The 27163-nt window shown below is 40.3% G+C and overlaps 2 protein-coding genes across 10 annotated transcripts in view; one reads left to right on the plus strand and one right to left on the minus strand.

Moving 5' to 3' along the window:
- Cdon (cell adhesion associated, oncogene regulated) overlaps nucleotides 1-26880 on the plus strand; it is a 125364-nt gene extending 98484 nt beyond the window's left edge. For 3 of the 9 annotated variants that reach the window (XM_029564357.1, XM_008834745.3, XM_029564354.1), the window contains 5 exons: nucleotides 3250-3471; nucleotides 5302-5582; nucleotides 8152-8231; nucleotides 23422-23696; nucleotides 24751-26880. In XM_029564357.1, coding sequence (XP_029420217.1) covers nucleotides 3250-3471; nucleotides 5302-5582; nucleotides 8152-8231; nucleotides 23422-23696; nucleotides 24751-24914 — 1022 coding nt within the window. In that variant the 3' untranslated portion in view covers nucleotides 24915-26880. Of the gene's footprint in view, nucleotides 1-3249; nucleotides 3472-5301; nucleotides 5583-8151; nucleotides 8232-13798; nucleotides 13871-13955; nucleotides 14936-15228; nucleotides 15953-23421; nucleotides 23697-24750 lie in introns of those variants that run through there. The other 6 variants (XM_017798599.2, XM_029564374.1, XM_029564370.1 and 3 more) reach the window with 6 other exon arrangements.
- Nucleotides 25654-27163, minus strand: part of Vsig10l2 (V-set and immunoglobulin domain containing 10 like 2) — a 12222-nt gene continuing 10712 nt past the window's right edge. Inside the window, exon 7 of the mRNA XM_029564255.1 lies at nucleotides 25654-25782. Coding sequence (XP_029420115.1) covers nucleotides 25654-25782 — 129 coding nt within the window. The remainder of the gene's footprint in view (nucleotides 25783-27163) is intronic.

Below are 27163 nucleotides of genomic sequence, written 5' to 3' on the forward strand. Positions count from 1 at the left end.
GAGAATTGGAATACGAGAAAATGAGTGTTATGAGTATTGAGGAAAAGTCCTATACATGTGTGTTAAATCCATATGCTGTTACAATGCCTGAGGATGGGTACTTTATAAGAAAAGGAGGCTTATTTAGTTCGCAGTTCTACAATTTAGGGTCATGGTTCTGGCATCAGCTCAGCTCTGGTAAGGACTCGTTGAAGGTAACATCACAGTGATAGGAGTGCATGGAAGAGAGAGTGCTCAGTTGACAAGGCAGTAAGCCAGCATGGGCAGAGAGGGGCCAGCCTTGTTTGTTTTGTATATATAACAATTCTCATGAAAACTAACTCTGATCTCACAAGATCTTTGTCAGTTCCTTCTACATGAAGTTCTACCACTGACTTCCCACTAGGTTCTACATCTCTGAGGTCCCACCACTTACCTCTTAACCTCACCACATTGAGGACTAAGCTACCAGCACATGAAGACTCTGGGGACACTCAAGCATCAGCAATCTGCTAAAGCAGCTTCTTGAATGACAGAGATATGCACTAGCTACTTGCTTAAGTATTTGTCATGCTAAGTTTAGAATTAATAGTCATTGATTCTAAATTGTCGTCTTCAACTGCCTTCACTCAACAGAAAACTGCAAAATGTTACCTTTAAAAACAAGACACCACATGTGAATATTTATAAAGCAAAAATCTCAGTTAATCTTTACAACCCCCTTAGGGATTTCTTTCAACTGTCCCTATGCATATTTCTGTTGTCTCAAAAAATAAGGAGCCTGGAAGTAGGGAATTAACTTTCAGGTCATTTATGTCAGCACTGTCTGTCATCTCCTTCCTCTTCACCCTCTCCTGGGGGTGTCAGTGCGGCCCTGAGCACAGCAGCACTCCTAGTGAGCCACAGGTCTGGGCTTTACATGTAGTCATGTAGGCATGGTGGTATCTGGTAATGCCTGTTTTAAGAAAATTTTAAGGGTTTTACACAGGGTCTCATGTATCCCAGGATAATCTTGAACTAACTATGTAGCCCTGAACATCCTATTCGCCTGCCTTCTTAGTACTGGGATTGTGTGAGTGAACCACCAGACTCAGTTGATGCAGTGCTGGGGATTCAACCCAGGGCTTTGCACTTTGTAGGCAAGCACTCTACCCACTGAGCCACATCCCTGGTCCTCAAGAAGATACTTTTAAGAAGGCTTGAGAAGCATGGAAGAAGGACGTTGTTGAATGTGTGTGATGGCGGTCCGTGTCTGCTGCAGGTGTTCTTATTTTAAAAATGAGGAAATGAACAAAGAAATTAAAACAAGAAAACAAAGATGAAATACTGAATTTCAAAGCCAACTTAGTCCCATTTTTTGAATTCTCCATTGTGTGTCTTTGTGCTGAAAAGCTCTCTGGTTAAATCCACATTTAAACATATATACACCTATATCTTATCTTGAATTACATTTGGTTAGTATATATTTGAGTGCCCTATTGAACCAGACACAGTGATGTTATGGGGAGCATTTCTTACCTATTCAAAATAAATACAAATATACCATTTCTTTACCTGCAGTATTAAAAATCTTACTAGGAAGGGCTGGAGAGATAGCTCGCTGATTAAAAGCACTTGGTGCTCTTGTAGAGGACAAGAGTTTGGTTCCCAGCACCCACGCCAGTTGACCAAGAACTGCTATAACTCTAGCTCAAGGGAATCCAGTGCCCTCTTTTGACCTCCACGGGCATCTAAATACATGTATGTATACTAATGTGAGTGTGTATACACACACACACACACACACGTGAACTTTGCAGGCAAAATATACAAGGCCAATATGTAATACTAGGCCAAGATGTAACTCAGAGGGAAGGTACAAGTCCCAAATGGATGAATTCTATCACCAGTACTGCAGAGAAGGAGGAATGAGCTGAGACAATGTTAAAGTGGTCATATTGTAGTAGTATATCTGTGTTCAGAAGAGTCTACCTCATTGTCAGCCTGGCTTATTTATAACCAGTAGAAGTTTGTTTGACTCATGGTATTTGAGCCTGGGACGTTAGAGCATAGCACTGGCATCTGTCAAGGGCCTCTGTGCTCTGTCATAACATGGTGGTAGGGCAAGTGAGTGAGGTAGGACAAAGGATCCAAATTCAAATCTGTTTTCAGATAACCAACTCACTCTCCCTCTTTTGATAATGATGTCAATCCATTAATGAGGATAGGGTGCTTATGACCTAAAGATTCCACTTCTTAGTGCTGTTATAATGGCAATTAAAGTGCTACATGACAAGCTATAGCACTCTTCATTACATCCTTAAGACAGCTCTTTATTATCCCCACTTTTCAAATGCAGAAACTGAGGTTCATAGAGGTAAAAGTAATACAAGTGGTGGAAGTGAGTTAAACCTAGGTGACCTGGCTGCAGTGCTGTCTGGCCACTGCACTGTGTTGCTTTTGTGTGACATCTAGAGCAGTAAGAACATAGGACTTGGGAAGGGGAAAAAATGGGGTTTATAACCCACTTGATGAATTGCTTTTGTGATCAGAGTTGCCCAGAATTTCAGTGAAGTAAGACAGACTACTATGCTTACAGGGGCTCCAATAGGCTTTGCTTGTAGAGTGCTTAAAGGGTGCTTAAAAGCTTTGGAATTATATATACTTGCTGCAGTAGTTCTGAGCTGCCGTTTCTAATGTTGATGATTCCTTTTGCTGTTGTTTTTGAGACAGGGTTTCCCTGTAGCCCCAGCTGGCCTGGAACTTGCTATATAGACCAGGCTGGCCTCGACCTCACAGAGATCCACTTACCTCTGCCTCCTGAGCACTGGGATTAAAGGGGTGTGCCACCATGTTTGGCTGATAAGTCCTTTTTTACATGGTAGAAGAATAAGATATTATTTCTGTGTCTTACTCAGTGCACAGTATGTTACAGAGAATGAAGGGTTTTTTTGGTTGTTCTCCATCTATAAGTTGAAATGCTTTTTGTCAGTTCTGAGAGTCTTCTCTGAGTACAGTTAAGCAGACCATCATATAGCAGTTTGGGTCAAACCAAATTTGTGTGTTTCTTACTCTTCAAATTACTAAAGATTTCATGGACTAAAACTTTGGCAGATCAGAATTTCAAACTTTGGATTCTTCTTTGTGACTCATTGGTGGTCAGATCGTCTCTGTAAGGAGTGTAAACAGACCAGCTTGCATTCCCAGCCAGACCTCCTTCAGAGAGTAAACCATTTCATAAACTCTGTATTCACTATGACTTCATTTTTTTTTTTTTAATATTTCAAATAGTGAAACGTGTTCCTGGAGCTTCGGAGTATCCCATGAAAGACTTGAGTACCCCTCCCAGTTCTTCAGGAAATGGAGGGAATGTGGGGCCTGCGACCAACCCCGCCAGAAGCAGTGATATGTTATACCTCATTGTTGGCTGTGTGCTCGGAGTTATGGTCCTTATTCTTATGGTTTTCATCGCAATGTGCTTGTGGAAAAGTCGCCAACAGAATGCCATACAGAGTGAGTCATTTATAAGTATTTCCTTGTATTTTTCTAAAGATGGGTAGAGAAATATTGTCAGAATAAATATTGATTCCTAACACACTAGGGTATTTGTGCCATGGAATGAAAGCTGTTAGATACTCTCCACTCAGAGGAGGTGACTTTAAAACCATTCATGCTGTCAGCCAAAGTAAGTGGAGCATCAAATTAAATTGCCCAACAGAAATAAATGCCAAGCCAAAACTAAGCAGATCTCTAAGTAAATAGCTGACTTGGTGCTGGGAAAGTCTGGCTTTGTTGGACCACCAAAGAGGATGAGTGCTTGAAACATGAGCTCTGGAATCACTGTAGGAACATCTTCGTGCTGGTACAAGTCTGGTCAACAGGGAGCAGAAATAGCTTGATGGAAACGAAGGTAATGAAGACATTTCTGAGTTACTGTCAGTAAGTGACATGAGCAGGGATAACATGGTCCTGCCTCTGTACCTGCTGTACCCAAACTCTGCAGTGGTGTCATGTCTCCCAAATATGTCTAGTCAGAGGTGCTTGCAGGATTGCTGATGGTACTGTTTTGACACTAACAACTTACCTTTCCTGCCCTCCAACTATTTAAAAATACTATGACCAAATCAAACAGGTGTATCAGACTTTGATGGGAGGAAGATTTTCCCCTTTGGCTCCAGATTAAGGAAATGAAAGAAAAGCAAAAAGAAACCAAAAGTGATAGGCACTTCCAGGGTCTACTGGCCAGTTCTACCCATTTCCTGAGGTAACTGCTCAGGAAAAAAGAAAAAAGGCATCTATTTTGATTGGATGATACCTTCCAAGAGAGGAATGAAGAGAGCTGGTGTCAGGCTGAAGAAGGGCTTGTGATCATTTGATTGGGACTTACTGTAAATGGCTTTAATGCTGTTGCTTTTGTTGAAGCATAAAGTATTGTTCCAGTTATCTGAGCAGGATTATTATAATAAAAAGCCATTTTCCTTTGTGACCTGATAATATATTTCCATAAAAATGGAAAATTATCACGAGTGTGTTTTCAGTCCTTTACTCACCAGAAGAAACTTACTGTCTTCTGCGTCCAGACATTTTGCTGAACAATGAAGATAAAATAAGTATAGCCTACTCTCTCAAAGAGCACAGGTTAGTAGGGAAGATAAACAGGTGTACTGAGGATATATGCCTGTGTGAGAAAGCACAGGGAGAGGAGAAGCTGTGGAGAGGAGGGCATGTCTCATTCTTAGGGATCTATTACTTTTTCTAAATGCATCTGGTAGGTGTGCCTCTGAAAAATCAGAATTTGCTCAAATGCTTTAAATATAAGGAAATAGAATTGCCTTTTGCCTTTGATACCTCATAGCCTCCACGTGACTGTAATGACAAGAGGAGCTAGGGGAGCAGTCAGTGAATGGACACACATCATCTTTGTTCCTGAAAGTGCTGCTCACCAATGTTTCAAATGTTGCTAAAGTTGATATCCGATGTTGGACACAGTTGTTTTCAGCTCTGAGGCATGTGGGAGTCTAACACACTCACTTCTCGGTGCCAGCACTTTGATGGTTTCAGCTTGCACAATTTATTCTCTTGGGAGTGATTTCTGTCTGGTTAATTTTTCCTCCTCATAACAGAATCACACTTAACTCAAAAGTTCCTGGTCACTTCCCCGCCATAAAGCAAATAACAGCAGCAACCTTATTAAAGCTTTATGGAAACATTTTGGCATGTTTTGTTTTAGCCTTATTTGTAGTTTCTCAGTGATTTCATTAATAATATTTTCTCCGCAGGAGATGATTCTTTTCAGTATCTGACTTTGTTTTCCTTTTTAAGAATTTTTGTTCTTTTTAACAGAATATGACCCACCAGGATATCTCTACCAAGGGTCAGATATTAATGGGCAGATGGTAGAGTATACCGCTCTCTCGGGAACAAACCGGATCAATGGGAGTGTTCACGGAGGCTTCCTCAGCAATGGCAGCCTCAGCAATGGCTGCTCCCATCGCCACCATAAAGGCCCCAACGGAGTCAGTGGGATCCTGAATGGAAGCTTAAATGGAGGGCTTTACCCTGCACACACTAACTCGCTAACCAGGACGCATGTGGAGTTTGAACATCCTCACCATCTAGTGAATGTAAGAGATCTCATTATAAGTAATAATAGCTTCTCTGTGCCACAGTTCATGGCAGGGTGCAAGAACTGGTGAGCATGCTTGGTTGTTTTCACTGTAGACGCATCACAAGTTCATGTACACAGCCATGCTGTGTATTACTAGCAGCTCCAGATCAAGAGTAATCTTCATCCGTCTTTGTCATCAGTAATAGCTGGGTTTGTCAGCATGGTTTCTAGTTTTAAATTATTTACCACAAAGTGGAATACAGGAAAGAATAGATCAGGAGTTATTCTTAAGAGAAAATGGAAATACCATTGGACAAACACCAGACCAGATGCTTGACATTTGATTTATTGGGAGTTGAGTCTTAAAAAATTAATGCTGTTAAGTCTGGCAGATGGGGAAACTGACCACAGCAAGCTGGGACCACACAGCAGGAGGGTGGTAGCACATTGCTACCCTCATTGAAGGAGTAGCGCCAATTCAGTACCTGCAGCTGTCACGTACAGTGGAAGTCTGGCATTGTTAGGTTCTCGACCTTTCAAAACACCCCAAAAATCGAGATCCTAGATATTATTCAATTTTTTTTTCTTACAATCTGGAAGTGGAACCCAGGTCTTCTCCCATAGCAGATAAGTTTTCTACCACTGAGCCACACCTTCAGTTTTATGCAGACCATGAAAAGGTATTCTATAGGGTGCCAGGTTGTAGCTTCTGACCTACTATGAGTTTGTTTTGCCCAGTGTGTTTTATTTCTGTGACTTACCAGCTTTTTGCATTTTATAATATTAACATTCATTAGCCACAAGTAATTGCAAACCCTTAAAGCTTCCTTATTTCTGAGACCAATAACAGTTTCATTTTTGTGTTGAGAATAGAATGACTGGCATATTTTAGGTTTATCTGGTTAAAGGGTTCTTTACTTACCAGAGTTTGATTTATTATATTCTTTGTATGGGCATCCATGTTGCCTTTGAATCTGATAGAGAATATGTTTAGTTGATCAAGAACATTCATTTAGTTTTTACCATTGCTTGATTAGAGAGAAATTTGCCATTACCCATAGTGTACTATAATCTGAAGAAGTTAACAGTTTTTATTTTATCTTTACTTTAATGAAGATACACTAAAATACAGTTGGAAAACTGTAAAATGCATTTGTATCTTAAAGCTACAAACTTACGGCTTTTATGTGAGGGATTTTTGTACATAATACAGTTTGCTTTAGTTTCCTTATTTGCATTACCAAAAGAGAATACAAATTTCATTATTTTTTGAGGAAAGACATGGCTTATATTCAGACTTTCTAAACTTTTTTGTCATCATTCCTAGTTCATCATTAACCTCATCCAAGGAAGTAAAGGAGAAAACATTATGCTTTGAATGCCCTGTGCTGTTTCTGTAAGAATGAAACATAAGACTGAGGCTTACTTTGAACAGAGAATTCTGTGACATGCCATTTAAATAACAGTTGTCCCATTAGGTGTACAGTTTTAGAAGTTATCACTTGTGATTTTTAATCTATTAGTTTTCTTATTCTTCTGGATAGGAAGAAATGAAGAAAATCAATTAGTTTTAACATATTTATGAATTCAAATGAAATACATCACCTTACAGGACATAAACTTCATTTTCTGATCTTCTGCAGCTTGCCCTCATGGACTGAATATAGTGTGGGGATATTCTTGCTCTGTGTTTTTTTTAATCATTCCTGTTGCTAGTTGGATCAGGAATGCTGAAAGAAAATTTAAGTCTTGATTTGCTTGGCTGTTGTTAACAAGATAAATGAAATGGAAAATATTCTACCAAAAACAATTGCCCAAACTTTTCCTAGCTTTGAAGGCTTGCTTTGGGTTTGGGTACAGTGTGACAGCCTCTTCCACCCCTGTCAAATTCAGGTCTGCTATTTTCACCAGAAAGCAGAACTCTGAATCGAAGGCTGGTTGAATCTTTAACTTCATGTTTGTCATTATGTTTGTCAAGTGAACGTTTTACAGTGAGGTATGTGTTAATCTGGGCATTTTTCTTAATTGCTGAGCAGTGTCCGCCAAAAGCAACATCAAAATATTAATTCTTCCCAAGTCATTGCTGGCTGAGACTCCACTCCATCTGGAAAAGTATGACGTTTTAACACAGTGCAGTCAAGTGAGCAGACCTAATCGAAATAATTACAGGAAAATGAAGATAGGTTGATCTTGTGACATCATTCAAACACTTCACACCTTGTTTGTCTAACTGGCATCACATAAGGTTTTTCCATGACTGCTAGAAAAGAAAAAAAAATGATTAGAAGGTTATGATGTATATTTTAGGGCATAAGTTTGAAACACTGAAGGAAGTGACTAACCTCCCTTCATTTATTTGCCTTTTTCCAGTACAGAAGTATGGAAAATATGGTGCTAAGCTTTGGGAGAGTATACTTTGCAGAGCTCACTTGTGAATAAGCAGTGACATGACATTGCTCAGGGAGAGGGTTTAAATGCGCCACACAGCTTCTTATGTGTTATTGAGGTGTATATATGATTTTTTGGGTGGTCTGTGGCCTTTTCAAATTCTTCTTTTCTTTCTTCTTGAACTTCCTTCCAACCAGGGTGGAGGGATGTACACAGCAGTCCCCCAGATGGGCCCTCTGGAATGTGTCGGCTGTCGAAATTGCCGGAACAACAATAGGTATGTGCTCAGTCACATTGCTGTGATGAAGACATATATGTTGGTTTATTGTTTTCCTTCAGCAGAGGAAGTTCTTGAAATTTGACCTCAGGTACAAAACTCAGAATTCACGGTCCAAAGTTTAAGGCTGTTACTCCTTTTTTGCCCCATTCTAGACGTGTTACCTTGTGCCTCGGTTTTTAGACATGTAGTGACAATACTAAAGGCTTTGTTTCTTAACAGAAATATCATTGAAAGGTAGAGTTATTCTCTCTCTGCTGCTTTTATCTTTTTCCCATTTGTTATTTTTCTGTTTGTGTTGGGATGCTGTGACGGTAAATGTAATCAATCTTGTTTAAGCATTAAGGAAAACAAAAAGCATCTCCTGTATATAAAGTAATTTTGCCACAGAAATATTGCTGAAATTTTCCTACTAGATTATTCAGTATTTTTTCTTAATTCTTAAAATTTAAAGATATTTAAGAAGTAAGATCTTGCCTCTGTGCGCGCGCGTGTGTGTGTGTGTGTGTGTGTGTGTGTGTGTGTGTGTTGTGTTTGTGTGCGCACATGGCTGTGGGTACACGTGTGTGCCTATGCATGTGGAGCTCAAAGGACAATTGTCATTCCTTAGGGCTACCTTGTTTTTTGAAACAGGGTCTCTCATTGGCCTGAAACTCATCAAATAGTCTAGGCTGGCTGGCTAGTGAGCCCAGGGATCTTGCTCTCTCTGCCTCCCCAGTGCTGGGATTATAAACACATTCCACTAGACCTGGATGTTTTATGTGGGGGGATTGAACTCGGGGCCTCATGCTTACATGGCAAGCACTTTGCTGTCTAAGCTATCAATCCAGGCCAAACCTTGCTTTATAAATTTACATTGTTTAATTGTAAAAGTGATATATACTCACAATATTTCAAATAATATAAAATTATTTAGAGTAATATGTATATCTAAATTTTGACACATGGAAGCTAGGGATGGTGGCAAATACCTATAATCCCAGTACCCTGTAATGCCAAGATTTAGGAGTCATGGTCAAAAGAATCACAAATCAAGACCAGCCTGGGTTACATCGTAAGATCCTATCTTCAAAACACAAATCATCTGGGTGTGGTGGCACGTGCTTTTAACCCAGCACTTGGGAGGCAGAGGCAGGTGGAGCTCTGTGATTTTTGAGGCCACCCTGGTCTATGTAGTGAGTTCCAGGCCAGCTGGGGCTACATAGTGAGACTGTTTCAAAAAACCACAAACCAAATAAAAATCCACCATCTTTTACACATAAAATATCAGAAAGCTTTCATACTACTTTGGTATAAATTATTAATTACAAAGGACTATCTAAAGTTTTGTTCAAAATCTCAGTTTTTGGGAGCTGGAGCTCAGGGGTTAAGAGCAGAGGACCTGGGTTTGGTTTCCAGCACCCACATGGTGGTGGCCAGCAACCATCCATGGCTCCTTTTCTAGGGCATCTAATGCTCTTTTCTGACCTCCATGGGCATTGCATGCATATGGTGCACTTACATGTGTGCAGTCAAAAGACATATACATAAAATAAAAATAAATTTAAAACATTTTAAGAGTTAGTTCTTGTTGAGGACTGGTAGTAAAGGCCTTTAATCCCAGCTATGTGGGAGGTTGAAGCAGGATTGTAGGTTCAAGGCCACCCAGGGTGTGAGGGAGACTCTTAGTTCTTCCATGAACTTCTGTGTATATTAATCCAAGGATTGTTGAAATTGCATCAGAAATCTTAGTTCTTTTAGATAATTAGGGCATTGGAACTGGTCAAGCATACAGCTGTAAAAGCACATAATTTGAAGCAGACAGAGTGTATGCTAAAGCAAGAGGATCTTGGGTTTGAAGCTAGCCTGGACTACATAGTGAGACCTGTCTCAGAAAAACCAGAAAGTATATTGTTTTAGAAAGTCTCAGAAAAAAGCAGCAAATCTTGACTGCTTTTAAATTTTTTCCTTAACCCACCATAAGGTTTGTTGAATAACAAGAGCTGTCTACCTATTTGATAAGTATTAAGAGTGCATTAAATACTTCCATTCATATGGCAAAGCCAGATTTCTGTCCAGTTTGTCACAGACTACCACAGTTTGTTAGGAGAACATGTGAGGGAACTTGTCCAACCTATGTGTAGTAGCTTGTGCCTCTAATCCCAGCACTTGAGGCAGAAGGATTGCCATGAGTCTAAGGCCAGCCTGGGCTACATAGTGAATTCTAGGTCAGCCTGGCCTACAGAACAAGATTATCTCAAAGAAGTAGAAAGAAAGAAAAGAAAGAAGGAGAAAGCACTATAAAGCCAGTTTATGCATTTGGTAGTAATCAGGTGGATCAATTGTAACAAAAGGTTTTGCATCCTCTGTTGTCCTTCACAGTTCTTGTATTCATTGCAGATCTTGACTCATCTTATGCATTAGAGTGTTGTAATGAGGGACCTTTGGTCTAAGAAGTAGTAGTCCTGGGCTTTGCTGCTGCTTAAACCTGTCATCTTGGAAAATTTGTATAGTATCATAGAGGTTTTGACATGATGCAGAAAATGAAGGAATATTTTAAGTAGTATAGGATTGATCCTAACACAGCACAGTAAAGAGTTTGAGAATCATGTCTTTAGGATGAGATTCCCATCTTAGTACCAAAAATAGATTCCATTTCCTTTGAAGAATTTAAACAACTCACATCTTCAGTTTGGCCACTTGGGTGTATCTGTGTAGTATCAATGATTTTTATTATAAATGGCTTTTTTCCCTTTAAGAAAATAGAGAATTAAAAAAAAATTAATAATTTTATTTCTATTACTTTCAAGTTAGTTACTTTCTACATTTCAAGTTTTTGAATTTCAGTGCTATCTGGAAACAGGAGAATTCCTTCAGCTTCATTTCTCCCTGGCTTAAGTGTTCTTCCTGCATAAAAACCTCCATGTTCAGTGCAGCTCTTTAGTGTCTGCTTTGCCTTATGATTTGCCAAATACCTTCCTTGATTCCCAGGAGCCACGGTGTAGTTTTGACATTTAGTAACTAGACAAACTGGACGTCATAGTGCATGCCTCTAATCCCAACACTCAGGAGGTAGAGGCAGAAGGATTGCTAGCTTGAGGCCGGCCCATGCTATATAATGAGTTTGAGGTCAGCCTGAACTACATAGCAAGATTCTGCCCCTGAAAAACCCAAAGGCTAGAGATGCAGCTCAGTGGTAGAGCACTTGCCTCACAAGAGCAAAGCCTGGGATTTGATGCCCAGCTAAACATCAGGGTCTGGACAGACTGCATAGTAGTTAAGAGCACTGGCTGCTCTTGCAGAGGACCCCTTGAGGTTTCCCCCCACCCACCTTGGTATGTCAACTGTTTTTGTTATTATATGCAGATCTTGTTAGACTGCCATAGAGTAGAAATTTCATTGGTGTAGCTTCCCTAGCATGTCTAGAATGCCTTAACTAGCAGCAGGTGTCTTGTCCCTTTGGCTCTTACATTCTTTCTGCCCCCTTTTCTGAGATGTTCCTTGAGCCTTAGGTTTACATGTTGCATTGTAGATGTGTCACATGGGGCTGGGCACTTCACAGTCACTTATTCTGTGTTTGACCCGTTACAGAACTTTGTAATAGTCTCCATCTGTTGCAAAAAGAAGCTTCTTTGATGGGTGGTGAGAGGTACACTTGTCTGTATACATAAGGATATGTTTTAAGAGTATAATAAGAAATTATGTTGTTCTAGGGATGTGACAAAAAAATAAGTTTTTCTCTAGGGTCTCTGCCATCTCCAGGCATGTGTTCATGGCTATATTTACAGTATCATACATGAGTTCTCGCCCACTGAGTGAACCTTAAGTCCAATTAGTCAGTTGTTGATTACCCCCAAGACAAAAGTGCCACTACTATACCAATAGAGATTATTTGTCGGACCGGTCATTGTTGTGGTTTTTAGGCTTTATAGCTGGGTAGGACCATTTGTTGGTTTTTTTCCCCTTGGCAGCTTGCATAGTATCTTTTGATACTTTGAGAACTAGTCTTCAGAGAGGAGGCTTCCAGGTTCATTCCAACTCAAGTTGATCTAAGTCCTATGTCTGAAGTATGTCTTATCTTCAGCAATAAGGTCTTCCCTCACATTCTGGGAGGCAAACAAAGGCTGTGGCAATAGCCTATATTATTTTGGAGGTCTTTTGGACTAACCTGACCAACAGCACAAAGGGAGGTTTCCTTTGCTTGGCACTGTGATTTTTCTGTTATGTAGCCTTCACCTATACACATGTACTCGTATGTGTATTGTATGTGTGCTTTTCAGTAGGTTTATTAAATGCTATATTTCCCTTTGGCATTTTATACCACCTAAGCATTATCTTTCTTTCCTCTCTCTGCCCCTACCCTGTTCCCAGTTGGAGTTTACCCCATTGCTCCCTTGATAACACCTGTCTCCTAATATTCCCCTCTCTCAAGGTCCTTCTTCCCCTTTACCCTCATGGTTCCTTTCCATTTTCCTGACTCATGGTTACGCCGGGGTATATGCTCACATCTAAGGATTTGGAACTAGGATGCACAAATAAAAGAGAACATGTGTTGCTTGTTTTTCCAATTCTGGGTTACCTCACTTAATATAAAGTTTCTAGTTCCATCCATTTATCTGCAAGTTTCATGATTTTGTTTTTCTTCACTACCAAGTAGAACTCCATTGTGTAAATGTGGAACATTATCATTATTCATTCATTGGTTGAGGGACATTTCCTAGCTATTGTGAAGAGCAGCAACAAACATGGCTGAGCAAGTAAGATATTGAGTCCTTTGGACATATGCCAAGGAGTGGTATAACTGAATCATATGGTAGATCTATTTTTAGTTTTTAAAGAGTTCTTCACATTGATTTCCATAGTGGTTGCACCAGTTTTCAATCCCACCAGCAGTGAATGAGAGTTCTCCTCTCCCTACATCCTTGCCGGCAGTTGGTATCATTTGTTCTCTTGATCTTAGCCATCTGAACTGGCTTTTAAGAACACTCTTGGTGCAGTTTGGAAAATAAATGAGAGGTGGTATGTGTATGAAGCCAAGTGTGGTGTTGCACACCTTTAATCCCAGCATTTGGGAGCCAGGGGCAGTTTGATTTCTGTGAGATTGAGGCCGGCCTGGTCCTAGTGAGTTCTAGGCCAGCTGAGGCTACAGGGAGACCCTTTCTCAAAAAAAATAAAAAAATAAAAATAAACAAACCAAAAAGTAAAATTAAAACATGAGATTTTTATAAAGAGGCTAGTGGAAGGAAGGGTCAAGGGCTAATCTTGGTCACTAGGTATGATCATCTCACTAGACACAGCATCAATGAGGAACTCTTTGCCCAACAATGTATTATGGGGACCCCCTTCCTGGGTCTGGGGCTACTTCAGCCAAAATCTTTTCTATTCCACAGGCACCTCAGAACTGAGCAAGTCTCCCTCAGTGTCTTTCTGTGCAGAATCTCACCTGCCCTGTGGCCCTGCTGCTTCGCCTTCCTTTTTCTCTGCCTTCTCAGGTTTAAAACCTGAAGTATTTCTTCAGAGTGGGCTTTTAGGAAACCAGTCATTGCTAACTCTTGCCGAATCCCTTTTCTCATCCTTTTATTTTACAGTAATCCCGGAGAGGAATATTGACTTTACTGACCTAACTGGTGGAGTGAGTGATATGAAAAACTGAGCATGAGTAAGTGGGACAGTGCCCTAACCGTCCGTTATATCCCAGGGTGCCTGTGGCATGTTGTGAATAACTGCCTGCCTTACTGTGTTAAGTTTAACCCTTTTCAGGATTTTAGTAATGTGTAGAGGGAAGCCTATGGAATGCAGCCTTGCAGGGAGCCACTCTCCACCCCACTGAAGACATAATTGCCTTTGGGCAGTCGGGCATTTCAAGAGTTAAACAGATTTTAATCAAATAAATCAAAAAGTTTCTGCTGTTCTCCTCTCCTTTGTTCAGACACCATGGTACAGTTCTGGATATGTAATCAAATGGAGTTTGTTAGTCGCTTGGCTAGTTTAATGGGAAGGAATTGACATTAAATTGTGCCTATTTGCCATCAGTCTTGACAGTTTGTAAGAGAGAGCAGAGAAGACACTGATGAAATTCACAGATGAGTGAACAGAGGTCCCATCAGGAAAGAATGAGAAATTAACTTTAAGGGTCCTGAGAGACTTAAGAATGGGCAGGAAGTAAAACTCAGCTTGGAAAAATGTAATTCACCTGGGGAAAGATAAAGAAGTCAAAGCTACATGGCTGATAATCAGGAGAAAAGAGAGCTCTGAGAATGATGCTTTAGAAAACACATATTACTGAGGGTTGCCAAATTTTTGTATAGTGATAATCCCAAAAGTTTGTGTGCTATTGGCTGTGGGAGTGCCCTTCCACAAGTGATGTCAGATGTGCTAAGATGAGAACAGGATGTAGAAATGAACCAAGAAGGTTTTGTTATAAGAGAGTCTTCCAGGCAAGGGTTTGGTGGCCTTGGTTGGTGGTTAATTGTCTTAGCACATTAAGACTCTTCCTCCTAGCAGGTAATTTTTTATAGCTCATCTCTCCTATTTCTGACCACTCAGCAACTACAGAACCATCCATAAAGCCCCAAAAGAAAGTGCAAAAACCCAACATTCTGGTTTTCTTCCTTGAGGAAAAAAAAGCAGGCTTATGTCTAGTTTCTTTATTTGTATATGTGTGCACATACCCCATGTGTGTGCAGGTACCCATGGAAGCCAGAAGAGGGTGTCAGATTTCCTGGAGCTATAGAGTTACAGGAGGTTGTGTGTTGCCTGACACACATGGGTGCTGGGAACTGAACTTGAGTTGTCTCAGGGAGCAGCAAGCACTCTTAATCCTCTCCCCAACTCCCAATTTTCTTTTAAGCTGATAAGTACCCTCTTTCTTGAGAAAGTTGTGTGTCCCCACATTTACCTCCTATTTTAAATGGAGACTGAGGCTCTACTGTCAGAGAGTATGACTTTTAGTCTCTGTATTATAAACTGTTTATGGGTTTGTTTGCATGGCTTAATGCACTTGGTTATTGTCCCACAGCATTTATTGTCACCTTCCATGTAAAAGTAGCTGATGAAATACTTTCCAAGAGGAACATCCCACTGTGATGCTGGGATCATCCCAGTGGACAGCAGTGTGGACAGTGAAAATGGAAGACATCATAGCCGTAGAGGAGTGTTACTGGGGTTCTGCTGCATAGCAACTTATCTGCTCCCACAAACAAGGGCTAGGTCAGCAAATTAGAGACGCAGTAACAAGAGGAAACAGCAGAGATTAGCTAAATATACACAAACCATCACCAAGATATGATTATTTCAGAAAGTCTTCAGGGCACATGTGTGAAAATAAACATCACATCATACATCTAAGACATTCATGGATCTTTACTCCTTGCCTTGAGGGATAATCAAGAAAGGGATCTTGGGTCAGAATGTAGCTCAGTGGTAGAATGCTTGCCTGGCAGGCGTGGTGCCCTGGGTTTCAATCTCCAGTACTGCAGAAAAGTTCAGGAGAAAGTTTAATGTAAAATTTGTACCATCATCTGATCAGAGTAACTTTACATAGTTATGCTTAGCAAATACTCACCTGTGTAATCAGAAATGGACACTTCTTTAGAAAACATTTCAGTCTGTATAGTTTAACAGAAATACCAAAATATGTTTACTTTAAAATATTTTTTCATTATTTTTATTTTATGTGTATGAGTATAATGTCTGCATGTGTGTTAAGTGCACCTGTATTGTCTAATGCCTGTGGAAGTGAGAAGAGGGCTTTGGATTCCCTGGAACTGGAGTTATGGGGACGATTGTTAGCCACCATGTGGGTGCTAGGAATCGAACCCAAGTTCTCTGCAAGAGTAGCCAGTGCTTTTAACCACTGAGCCATCTCACCAACCCCTAGAAATACCAAAATATGTTTAATCAACTACTGAAAGGCCTTATTCTCCCAAACACCATTCTACTCTTTTATTTCATCTATGCTGTTCAGATTGTTGGCTAAAGAGTATTATATTATTTTTGTGATTCTTATAATAGAATCATTTTTCTGTCTCATAAATTGACAGGTCCCAGGTCACCTGAATTCTTACTGAGTGGCCCACATATTTTTACATGGCAAGATGCACAGAGTTCCACTTATTTAGCGTTGTTAGAATTAAGTAGCTTCATTGAGCTAGAGACAACTCACCAGAAACTCTGACTCTACCTTAAGCCAGTAGGTGCTGCATTTCAAAATGTGGTTGTGAAGCCTCAGATAGTAAAGTTACAAACTGGATAGTGTGAATTGTAAAGAGAATTATAAGAGTCTCAACGAATGCCATTTGCAGTCCTTTGTTCTGTTCTTTTTCACCACATGTACATATGTCCTTATGTAGATTTGTGTTTGTTAAATTTGCATATATACAGATACTTTGTGGTCATCTGATTGCTCTAGAAAATTTCATTAAAGCATTAAGAATTGCTTCCTCATGCTATACGTAATTATATTCAGAAGAGAGGTTATATCCCCTTTTGGAGACCATGTCCTGTATGCTTTTATTTCCACATGTTAAGCCCAAGTTCAGCCATTTTTATGCTGACACACGTAGACATCTGGAAGTGCACTAAGCAGTAATGCGATGGAATTACTTACATTTGGTTAGCTAAGTGGCTAATTGCTGATTCTGAGTTAAGATTCAGTGTACTAGAAAATTTTAAATCTGTGTGGTTTATCATGCTGAAATTTGGGTCATAACCACTTTACAAATGTAAATTATATTTCTGTTCATCCCACTGACAAGGGAGAGTTAAGAATGGAAGTGAACGCTGCGAATTTCCGTTTTACTTATCTGAAAAGCAGACGCTGAAGAATAATTAACAGCAAGTCGTACTTTCTCTGGCTAAGCATCTGATTTGAACATGTGCTTAATGTGCTCACACATAAACCTGCATTGGTACACTGAGGGCTAGCCCTGTAGAAGCGGTTCTTTGCTCTTCCATCTCGCCTGCCCCTCAGTCCTGCCCCACCAATATAACTTCATGCCACTCTGACAAACATTCTGTAGAAATCACCAGAGGGTGAATGCATCTCAGTTCTCAGCAGAGAAGTTTCCTTATGAAACAGATGGTGATTAACACAGAAACCCACAACTGGCCGACGTGCAGAGAGCAAGAGGCTACAGAGTGCTTATCCTAGAATAGGACACCATATCAAACTTCTGCTTCCCAAGGTCAGGGATCACTGTAGAAGAGGGGGCAGAGCCAGAGGTGATAGATGACCACAAGGAAACAGAGTTTTCCAGGCAGCTGGTCAGTTACTCATGTGAACTCACAGCAGTAGTGACAGCATGCACAATTCCATGCAAGCTCAAACCAGACAAATCCCAGTATAGACATGAGGAAGTGGATAAGAAGCTCCAACTCCATCTAAGGAAATTGTGGCAACAGATGGCTGCTGGGAGGGGCAGGGACAGTCTCTTTCAAGCATGGGACTCTTGGTAGGTTAACCACCCGCCTTTGGATGAAGCCACACTAAGATTTGGAGACACAAATTAGACTCTATAAGCCTTATTATATATATTATATATACATCATACATTAAATTTGGCATGGGGCAATAAGGGGAGGTTGGTGTAGGAGAAGGGAACTAAATACCATCAAATTTTATTGTTAAAAAAAAATCACAATAAAAGAAAGAAAAGAAATCACCATGTTGAAAAGCCCTTAGAATTCATCAAGGAATCTTATCCTACAACTGTGCATTAAATTAAAGAAGAGCACAGGAATAAAAGAAGCGGAAAGGAAGGAAGCAGCGGCCTCTCACTGTCTGGTGAGTCCTCGGCATCTTGTTATATCAACATGATGAAATTCATGTTAGCTCTGTGTAAATAAATTAATTTGTAATGTTTCGTTTTCAGGGAACTGCCGTGGTATTTTCAGATTCTGGCAAGTATGGTTTTTGTTTTCGCCTAAGCTTCATTTTATTTTTTTTAATGACAGTGTTTTTTTCTGATTCATACCTCTTTGTTTAAATTCAGGTTCTTGGGACCTTTGCATGCCCATGGAATTCCTGCAGAGAAAGAAGCCATGGAGCCACCAGTTCAAGCAAGTGTGACACCAACACCAAGTACCTGGCTGTGCTTTCTGTCTCAGCATCCTTAGAGCCTCATGTGACACTGAGGACAGCCCTTGCAGGTCCAGGAGGCTAAAGTTGAAGCCAGACAACCCTGAAGCCAACAGATATTAGAAAAACCACTCAGGCAACAAAATCAATATTGAATAAGGACAGAGACAGCTGATACCCATGGTACAAATAGCTAAAGGGTAAGGGTATTAGGCCATTCCCACTTTAATATGTATGTCTCTCCTTACTGTTGGGTATGAACTTTAGAAGCTACTTTGACTAATTAGCTTGTCGTTCCTTAATTACTTCCTTGTTTGAGAAAAGGTATATTAAAACATCTAGTTTTCTAATGCTAATGTATTTGTTTATTTTACATTTTTGAATTCCCACTGTACATGATTTACTATATGCTTGGCACTGACTCTAGCTGGAGTCTAACGTGCTTTAAGACTCACCCCAGGGGCTGGCAAGTTGGACTCAGTAAGTAAAAGCACTTGTACCAAGTCTGGTGACCTAAGTTCAACACCCAGAGAGCCCCCATGGTGGAAGGAGAGAACTGACTCCCTCAAGTTGTTCTCTGACCTACATACACACTAATTAATTAATTAAAAATAAGAAATAATTCATAGCACTTCAAGACTATATAAATACTTCCATTTCTTCCTCTGATGTTTTACAATTTTCCCGAAATGTTTTTGTTCTAAAATAGCTACAGTCCTCGAAGACGTTACAGTTAATGCTTACTGGCAGGTGGTATTTGCTCTGAGTTTTTGCATTACTGTTGCTACTCATTCCTGTCTGTTTCTCCTTTCTTCTGACTGTGGTCACTCATTTTTTTTCAACCTAAAGACCTTCACCAAGTATCTTCACTGCCCATCAGTTGTTTTTTCTTGTTCATATTTTATACTTGGTATTTTTAAAAATATTTTATTTATCATTTTTATTTTATGTTATGAGTATATTGCCTACATGTATGTGAGTGTACCCATGTCATGCAGTGCCACAGAGGTCAGAAGAGGGCTTCGGATTCCCCTGGAACTGGAGTTAAGGATAGTTCGTAGCCGCCATGTGGGTGCTGGGAATCGAACCTGGGTCTGCTGCAAGAGCAGTCAGTGCTCTTAACCCCTGAGCCATCTCTCCAGCCCCACTTGGTGTTTTTTTAATTGAGTTTTGTGTAGCATATGTAAAACTGGCACAGGCTCTAGAAGATACTTTCTTCCTCCAGAAAGGATTTACTTTTATGTTTGGCTATAGTTGGATGGGAGGCAAATTGCTTGAAGCCTAATTGGAGTTGAAATGACTTAATGCTGAGTTTTAATCATATACATATACATGTATACGTATATATGTATACATAGACACACACACACACACACACATATATATAAGTGCATTGCTTGCATGTATGTAAGTGTACCCATGTCATGCAGTGCCTGTGGACATCAGAAGAGGACATCAGACCCCCTGGAACTGGAGTTACAGACAATTGTGGAGTTACAGATAAATGTGGGTACTAGGAATCGAAACCCGGTCCTCTGCAAGAGTGGCCAGTGTTCCTAACTGCTGAGCCATTTTTCTAGTCTCCAAGTTTTAGTCTTTATAAAAGCCTAGTTTAGGGACTGTAAGATGACTTAGTAAGAGCACTCACTGCATAAGCATGGGACCTGAGTTCAAATCCTAGCACCCACTTAAAAAGCTGGGCATGCTTGCAAGCACACTTATAATCCAGTGCTATCGGGGGCAGAGACAGGACAATCACTGTGGCTTTCTGACCACCAGCCTTGCTCCAGGTTCAGTGAAAGACCTATGTCAAAGGAATAAGGCAAAGAGTGGTAGAGCAGGACATCTGAGGTCCTCCTCTGGCCTCTGCACACATGCAAGGCCATGTATGTGCCTGCACAAACATGCTGTGCATTTCTCTCTCTCTCTCTCTCTCTCTCTCTCTCTCTCTCTCTCTCTCTCTGTCTTTTTTTTAAGGTCCAATCTATTCCTGCTTCATTTTTTTTTTTAAGGATGTAGGTTTTTGAGGATCCCAGTTAAAAGTCTGTGTACTTCCTGGGCCTTTTCTCCTTGGCGGGCTCTGAACTTGTCTTTCCAGCCCCAGTGAGACTTCTAAACTAGTTCAGCTTCCTAGCTCCTGACTTCTTGATGTTGCAGAGTTTCATCCTCACTTGGTTAAGCCGGTATCTCAAGTAAAAGGGAGGCTGAAGGTCAGGTTCACATCACTTTAGCCATTGAAGTGCTTTGGTAGCTCCCCAAAACCTTGAATAGGTTTAAAATAAAATTCCTCCATCTTTTTAGTTGTTTTTAGCTGGACTAATCAATCATAAGCCAGGATCCAGGAATTTACTTTTTTTGTTTTCTGGGGTTTTGTTTTGTTTTGTTTTGTTTTGTTTTGTTTTTGAGACAGAGTTTCACTATGTAGCACTGGTTGGCCTAGAACTCAGGCTAGCCTCAAACTCATAGAGATCTACCTGCTTCTGCTTCCCAAGTGCTGGGATTAAAGTGGTGCACCACCAAGCCCAGCCAGGGACTTAATTTTTAAGAAATATTTCCAACAAGTTACAGTAGCCATATAGGTTCTTCTAACCAGTGATATTTCTGAGTTTTTGAAGTTAGAATCCCTTATATGCCAATTTCAAAGCTGAATGTCAGTTCCTCAGCCTCAAGACAGCAGAGTCTGAGACATTTTAGGAGAAGGCATACAGGATCATTGCACATGTCATAACCCACCTCCACGCCCATTGTCTTCGGTAGTTCCTTCCATAGCACATTATGTTGCACATTTGTTTGCCTGTTTGTCTCCTCTGCTAGGCTGCAAGCAGAACCTCTACTGTGTTCACCTCCAAATTCTCAGTGCCTACTGCAGTGCTCGATATTTGGAAGGGGCAAAAACACCTTTTTGAACAGAGTGTTCTTCTAGACAAAGTGATTTATGGAGACCGTCAAACTCACTAAATTCTTATTAGTAGTAGTTTGAAACCAGAAATACTCTTTCCCTTGACATTGCCCCATATTTAGCTTACTTAAAATCCACATTGGGGCTTTGGGGTCCCCTGAGTGTGGAAAATGGAAGAGGCTAACAACATAACACAGGGAGGGACATTGATCACATAACATTGTTAAGAAGTTGAAAAGTTGAATAAAATATCCAAGAAAGCAAATAAGGAATATTATACTCTGGGGTTGTGATGTGTCCAGCCCTGGTTTGACCCCAGTGCGCTGATTTCTACACCAATGCTTTCTTCACTTTGTACTAGTTTAAGACCTACAGGGGAAAATTTAGGTCATGTTCAATACAGACAAATGTATTTTTATGCTCTATTATTAAGAGTTAAAATTAGATTACTGTTGTCTGAACTCCACTAACTCTATAGTATTTGAAATAAAAGTTGAATTTGTTTAAATTAATGATTTGATATACTGACAGATATCTGATTCTCTTTTAGGCTCATCTGTTATCTTCAATGCTTCAAACTCGTATTTCCAATAACTTGAACCAACAGAACTGGAATTCCTTTTTCTAATTTTCATATGCCCAAGAAACATGCCATCCCACATGTAAAAGACGAAAATAAAGAATTCTGTCTTTATTCTCTAAAATTGCCTATTTCTAGCATACAGCTGCTTATTTCTGTTATTTCTTACCTGCCTTACATGCATAGCCCAATGTAGTATCATCTCCAAATTTTTCTTAGTCCCAATTTTAGAAATTAAAAAGAAATGTATTTTTAAGGATCCAACTACCAGTAACTGAGGAATAGCTTGATCTCCAGACAGTACTGATAAAATATAAACAGTTTGAAAGTATTGGGGAATAGCCAGAGCAGACTTTGGAGCAAGGCAACTCCTTCAAAGACAAGGTTTTACCTGAAGACATTCTCGAGTCTTAGGGCAAGGGCCTGAGAAAATATCAAAAGACCAGGTTTAACAGTGGTGGAACAACTAAAAATTTAGAAGAAAAATCCAGTTTTAAAAAATCACTGTCCATCTGAGGAAACAGGAAAATCTACTTTCTTAGGGGGATAAAGGGCTAATAGAAGCAGACCCTGAGATGACCCAAATGTCACAAGTAGCAAATAGTGGCAGCTATTATAAATATGTTCAAGGACTTCCAGGAAAATAAACATTCAACAAATGATCAGATGGAAGTTTCCACTGAGAAAAATCCAAGGGGAATGGAATTAAAATGAAATGTTCAGTGCTGGTAAATTCAAGATCTTAATTCTACATTGAGAAAAATAAATCTTAAAAACCACTGGCTTTTGAATGTCTAGTCTTTATACTGTTTCCTCCAGGGATGAGAGTGAAATCACCTGTGATAGTTACTATTGCCTGTCAACTTGACATGATCTAGCATCACCCAGGAGGCACACCTTTGGGCATGCTTTGAAAGACTTTATAAATTAGGATAACTAAAATGGGAGGATCACCCCCCCACACACAAATGTGGGCAGCACCATTCCATGGACTGGGGTCCCAGAGTGAATAAAAGGTAGAAAGGAGTGAAAAACCAACATTAATCTCTGCTTCCTGACTGTGGGCACAATGTGACCTGCTGCTGCAAGCTCCTGCTGCCATAACTACCATGCCACAATGGACCAACTATACCACTGACTCTAAACCAGAGTAAACCCTTCCTTAAGTTGGTTTTGTCAGGTGTTTTGTCACAACAATGAAAAAAGTAGCTAATGTAGCACCTGAATTTATATTGACTTTCATAAGGTCATTTTCCTCAGATGGGCCATATGTTTTAGTTTTCTATCCTTACTCTCTCCTTCCTTGAAGTAGCCCACAACATTTTGCTTCTGTGTGCTATATTTGGGTGCCAGTTAATGAAATGCAAGCTGAATTTTGACAGTGGACTAAAAGGAAGTTTGTGGGTTATGTCATCATATAAAGTTTAGTTCTTAAATGATTTGTTATGAGTTATGTTTTACTGTGATTTTCCACTGCAACTGTAACTTTCAGGTTTTTGATAGTGCAGAGCATAATAAGTCATTTAGTTATGTATAAGCAGTATTTTTTAAAGAATTTGTGAATGTAAAATATTCATTATATTTTAAAATAACCGTATTTTAATTCTTGATGCCCCTATACACAAGTTCTGTTTCTTTTGATTTAAATCTGCAGGTGTTTCACCAAAACCAACAGCACTTTCAGCAGCGGCCCCCTTCCTGTGGTCCCAGTGGTAGCCCCTTATCCTCAGGATGGCCTGGAAATGAAGCCCCTGAGTGCCATGAAGGTGCCTGTGTGTCTGGCTTCTACAGTTCCTGATCATGGCCAGTTACCTGAGGAGAGCATCAAGGACATTGTGACACCAAAGCCTACCCGGCATACATGCTGTCAGGACAATATAAGTGATATCAACTCTGATTCTACAAAAGATACAGCAGAGTCCAGCAGAGGTACAGGGAGGCATTTTAGACCTTTGCCTTCTAGCTAGTCTCCAGGGGGGGCAGAGAACTCTCATCAGGGAGAGTTTTCTTTGATCAGCTCACATATTTCTTAGAAGCCCGAGTGGGACTGTTGGGTACTTCGAGAGAGGAGGCTGGGCAAGGGATTCTTTGACTTTATTTGTTATATCCTTCAGCCCTGGCTGTCTCCTGTCCAAGTACTAACCAAGCCTGGCTTTGCTTAGCTTCTAAGATCAGATAAGATCAGGTGCATTCCAAGTGGTATAGTGCCAGACAGCTTATACTCTTGATCTCATTGCATGTGAGACAATTATAGATTCAGTTAGTACTGAGTAAAAAGCTTGCTGGGAGGCTGCATTTTGTGAACACAGGCCCTGTTTTTATTGAATTGGTTGTAGAATTGTAACTTTTATTTAAGGTGCTTATTGGGGGGCTGTCAAATTAATTGTATAATGACTTAGGAGAGCTCAACTTTATTTATTATTATTTTATGTGTCTGAGTGTTTTGCATAGGGCCCGTGTTCACAAAATGCAGCCTCCCAGCAAGCTTTTTACTCAGTACTAACTGAATCTATAATTTTCTCACATGCAATGAGATCAAGAGTGTAAGCTGTCTGGCACTATACCACTTGGAATGCACCTGATCTTATCTGATCTTAGAAGCTAAGCAAAGCTAAGCTTGGTTAGTACTTGGACAGGAGACAGCCAGGGCCGGAGGATATAACAGTGATTATGTGCGTGCAGTGCCCACAGAGGCCAGAAGAGGCATCAGGTCCCCTGGAACTGGAGTTACCAATGGTTGTTAGCTGCCATGTGGGTGCTGGAACTGAACTTGGGTACTTCGAAAGAATAACCAGTGCTCTTAACCACAGAGCCATCTCTCCAACCCCAACTTCAAACTTTTTAAATGTATTCTTCCTCAGATTCAAACCAGACGTAAATGGGCCCACTGCTTATTTCTTTATTATATACTATTTTTAGAAATAGCTGTGTGAAGATTATTTGTTATTAGTTTATAATGTACCCAAATGTTCCTGTTTTTCAGGAGACAGCAGTGGCCATTCAGAGACAGAGGACAAAATTTTAAGTTGGAATCCTCTCATTTTGTCGCCTATCTTGGAGGACTCTACTGAGAAGACAACATGGTCTCCTTCTGGCACTGCTCTAGACGCACTGTCAGGGGTCCTTCAGCAAGCCCAGGAAACCTGAGTAGGTGTACAGGCTTCTCGGTGTTCTCACTGCCAGCCAGTAACTGCACAAAACAGGCCTGGGGACAAACTGTGTGAAGGACATTAATCCAAATCAGAGAAATAATTATTTATTTTTTTGTGGTAGTAATGTCATGAATGTACCTTAAAGTGTGTGCCCTTTTATATTATTTATGTCTTAAAATTTCCCTCTTCCATTTCTTCCTTCCCTCTCAATAGGAAACAATTCCATTTTGTATCATTTTCAATAATCTGGAGAGTAGAGGATCATTCTGTGTTTTCAAAACTCTCAGTGGCAGTAGGAACTTGTGCCAGGCCCCATCTGCTGTCCCATCAGCTGGGAGGGAATTGCTCAGGCCATTTGAAGTTTGCCACCAGTCACATTCTTAGATGGAAAACTGTCTTAATACCATGTTATAGGCTTTCTGAGAACATCTGAAACCAACCACATTTGCGACCTAATGTTTATAAGAGCAGATCTGCTGATGAATTTTACAAGTTCCTTACTTCCTGTCTGTACCCAGGCACAAGCAACATTCAGTCTTCTGGTTAGCCAGTGTTGTGAACATGGAAGCATGCAAAGTCTGTTTGGATTATTGCAGTATGCAGAAAGGGAACCAGGTCCCAAAAGAACTACGTTAATTCATAAAATGGTCACCATGGGCCTCTTCACTACTTGCAGCGGTGTGTGCAAAGTAAGACTTTTGAAGTGATGGCTTGAAAATAAGATGTTACACGTTTCAAGAAGAAAGAGGAGGGCTGAAGTGATGTCTAAGCAGAAGCTCTTCAGTCTGTTCCCTGGGGTCATGCTCATAGTGCCATACCACCCGAAGATTGCCCTTTTTGTCACTTCCATCATGGGTGATATCCTGGAAGATGTGAGTGAGCATGTATCAGTCAGCCTTCTGCTACTGTAGCAAAATATCTGAGACGATGAACTGATAGGGAGAAAAGGTTGTTTTGGCTCACAGTTTTAGAGGTTCTGGCCCATAATCAAATGGACCTGTTGCTTTGGGCCTATGGTGAGAGAGCCTGGCATGGTGGGTATGCATGGTGGAACAAAGCACCTTATAAGCCAGGGGAAAAGGGGAGGAAGAGGAAGGGGCAGGGTCTGTCAGTCCTCTCCACAAGGGATGACCTGAAGACCTCCCATGAGTTCTCACCTCTTAGAGGTTCTACCTCCCATGGGCCACCATGAGGCCAAGCCTTTAGTACATAGGCCTTGGGAGGACAGTCAGTATCTAGACTAGCAGAATGTCAGGAACGGCTTAGTTTGGAGGAAAAGAGGGTTCCTGACAGTTTTTCTGATGGCCATCATGGTGAATGGTCACCTAAAGCTTTGGTCAGCAGCATTCATTAATCAGTTGCTGCTGCCTCATGACAGGGACATTTCAGCAGCCTCTAGACGGCTTTCTCCTCTCTATGTAAAACAAGCAAACACCCAGGCACTGCAAATGCATTTCATAGCTTGAACCCGGCCCTAATGGATCACTGTTCTGTTTTTGGATGGTGTATCCTTTTGGAGAAACAGAAAATTATTCTCTTTATGTGGAATCAAGCAATTCCATGATAAGTTTTTTTTTTTTTAATTTAGTTTTCCAGAGATTGCAGTGGAAGAGAATAAGATACTGTACTAATCAACTGTCTATATAAATGTGTTATTATTCCCTTACATATGTCTGTATGTTTTATAAATAGAACTGTTAGTGAGAGTGAGCTGTTTCAGTTGGGCCACTATGCAAGATTACTCCCAGTAGAATATAGTGAATATAATTTCATAGTCGGGTAGCAGGGCTCCTGTAGAATCAAGTTCTATGATCCCAGTGTCTTATAGTGTACAAGATTTGCAGTTCGTTTTGGAGAGATTAGCTGCATCTCTTACTTCTGTTACTAACAAAGGACAAAGGCTTGGTACACAGAATATGAAGACCTGTGTTTTGCCAGTCGAGTTACAACAAACTGTCATAGACAGTTTTAGAAAAGTGTCTGTGGGCAGGCATTCATTGTGACTCGTGAAACAGGTGTGTTAGCATGAGCCTTAGGTCAGAAACTGCTTTTAAAGATTGGATTTGACTATGGGACTTTCACAAGGAAGAGAAAATTATTTTACCTTTAGGGCAGTCTCATTGTGGACTGCTTTATTTATGTGATTAGTAACGCTGTTTTAAGTGTTATCCCTTTTATTGTATTTTATTTATAAAAATACCTTTATATATTGAGATATATAAATATAAATATAAATTTATATAA

This window comes from Nannospalax galili, unplaced genomic scaffold (genome assembly GCF_000622305.1).
Source record: "Nannospalax galili isolate Female #2095 unplaced genomic scaffold, S.galili_v1.0 scaffold690, whole genome shotgun sequence".
Taxonomy (NCBI): Eukaryota; Metazoa; Chordata; class Mammalia; order Rodentia; family Spalacidae; genus Nannospalax; species Nannospalax galili.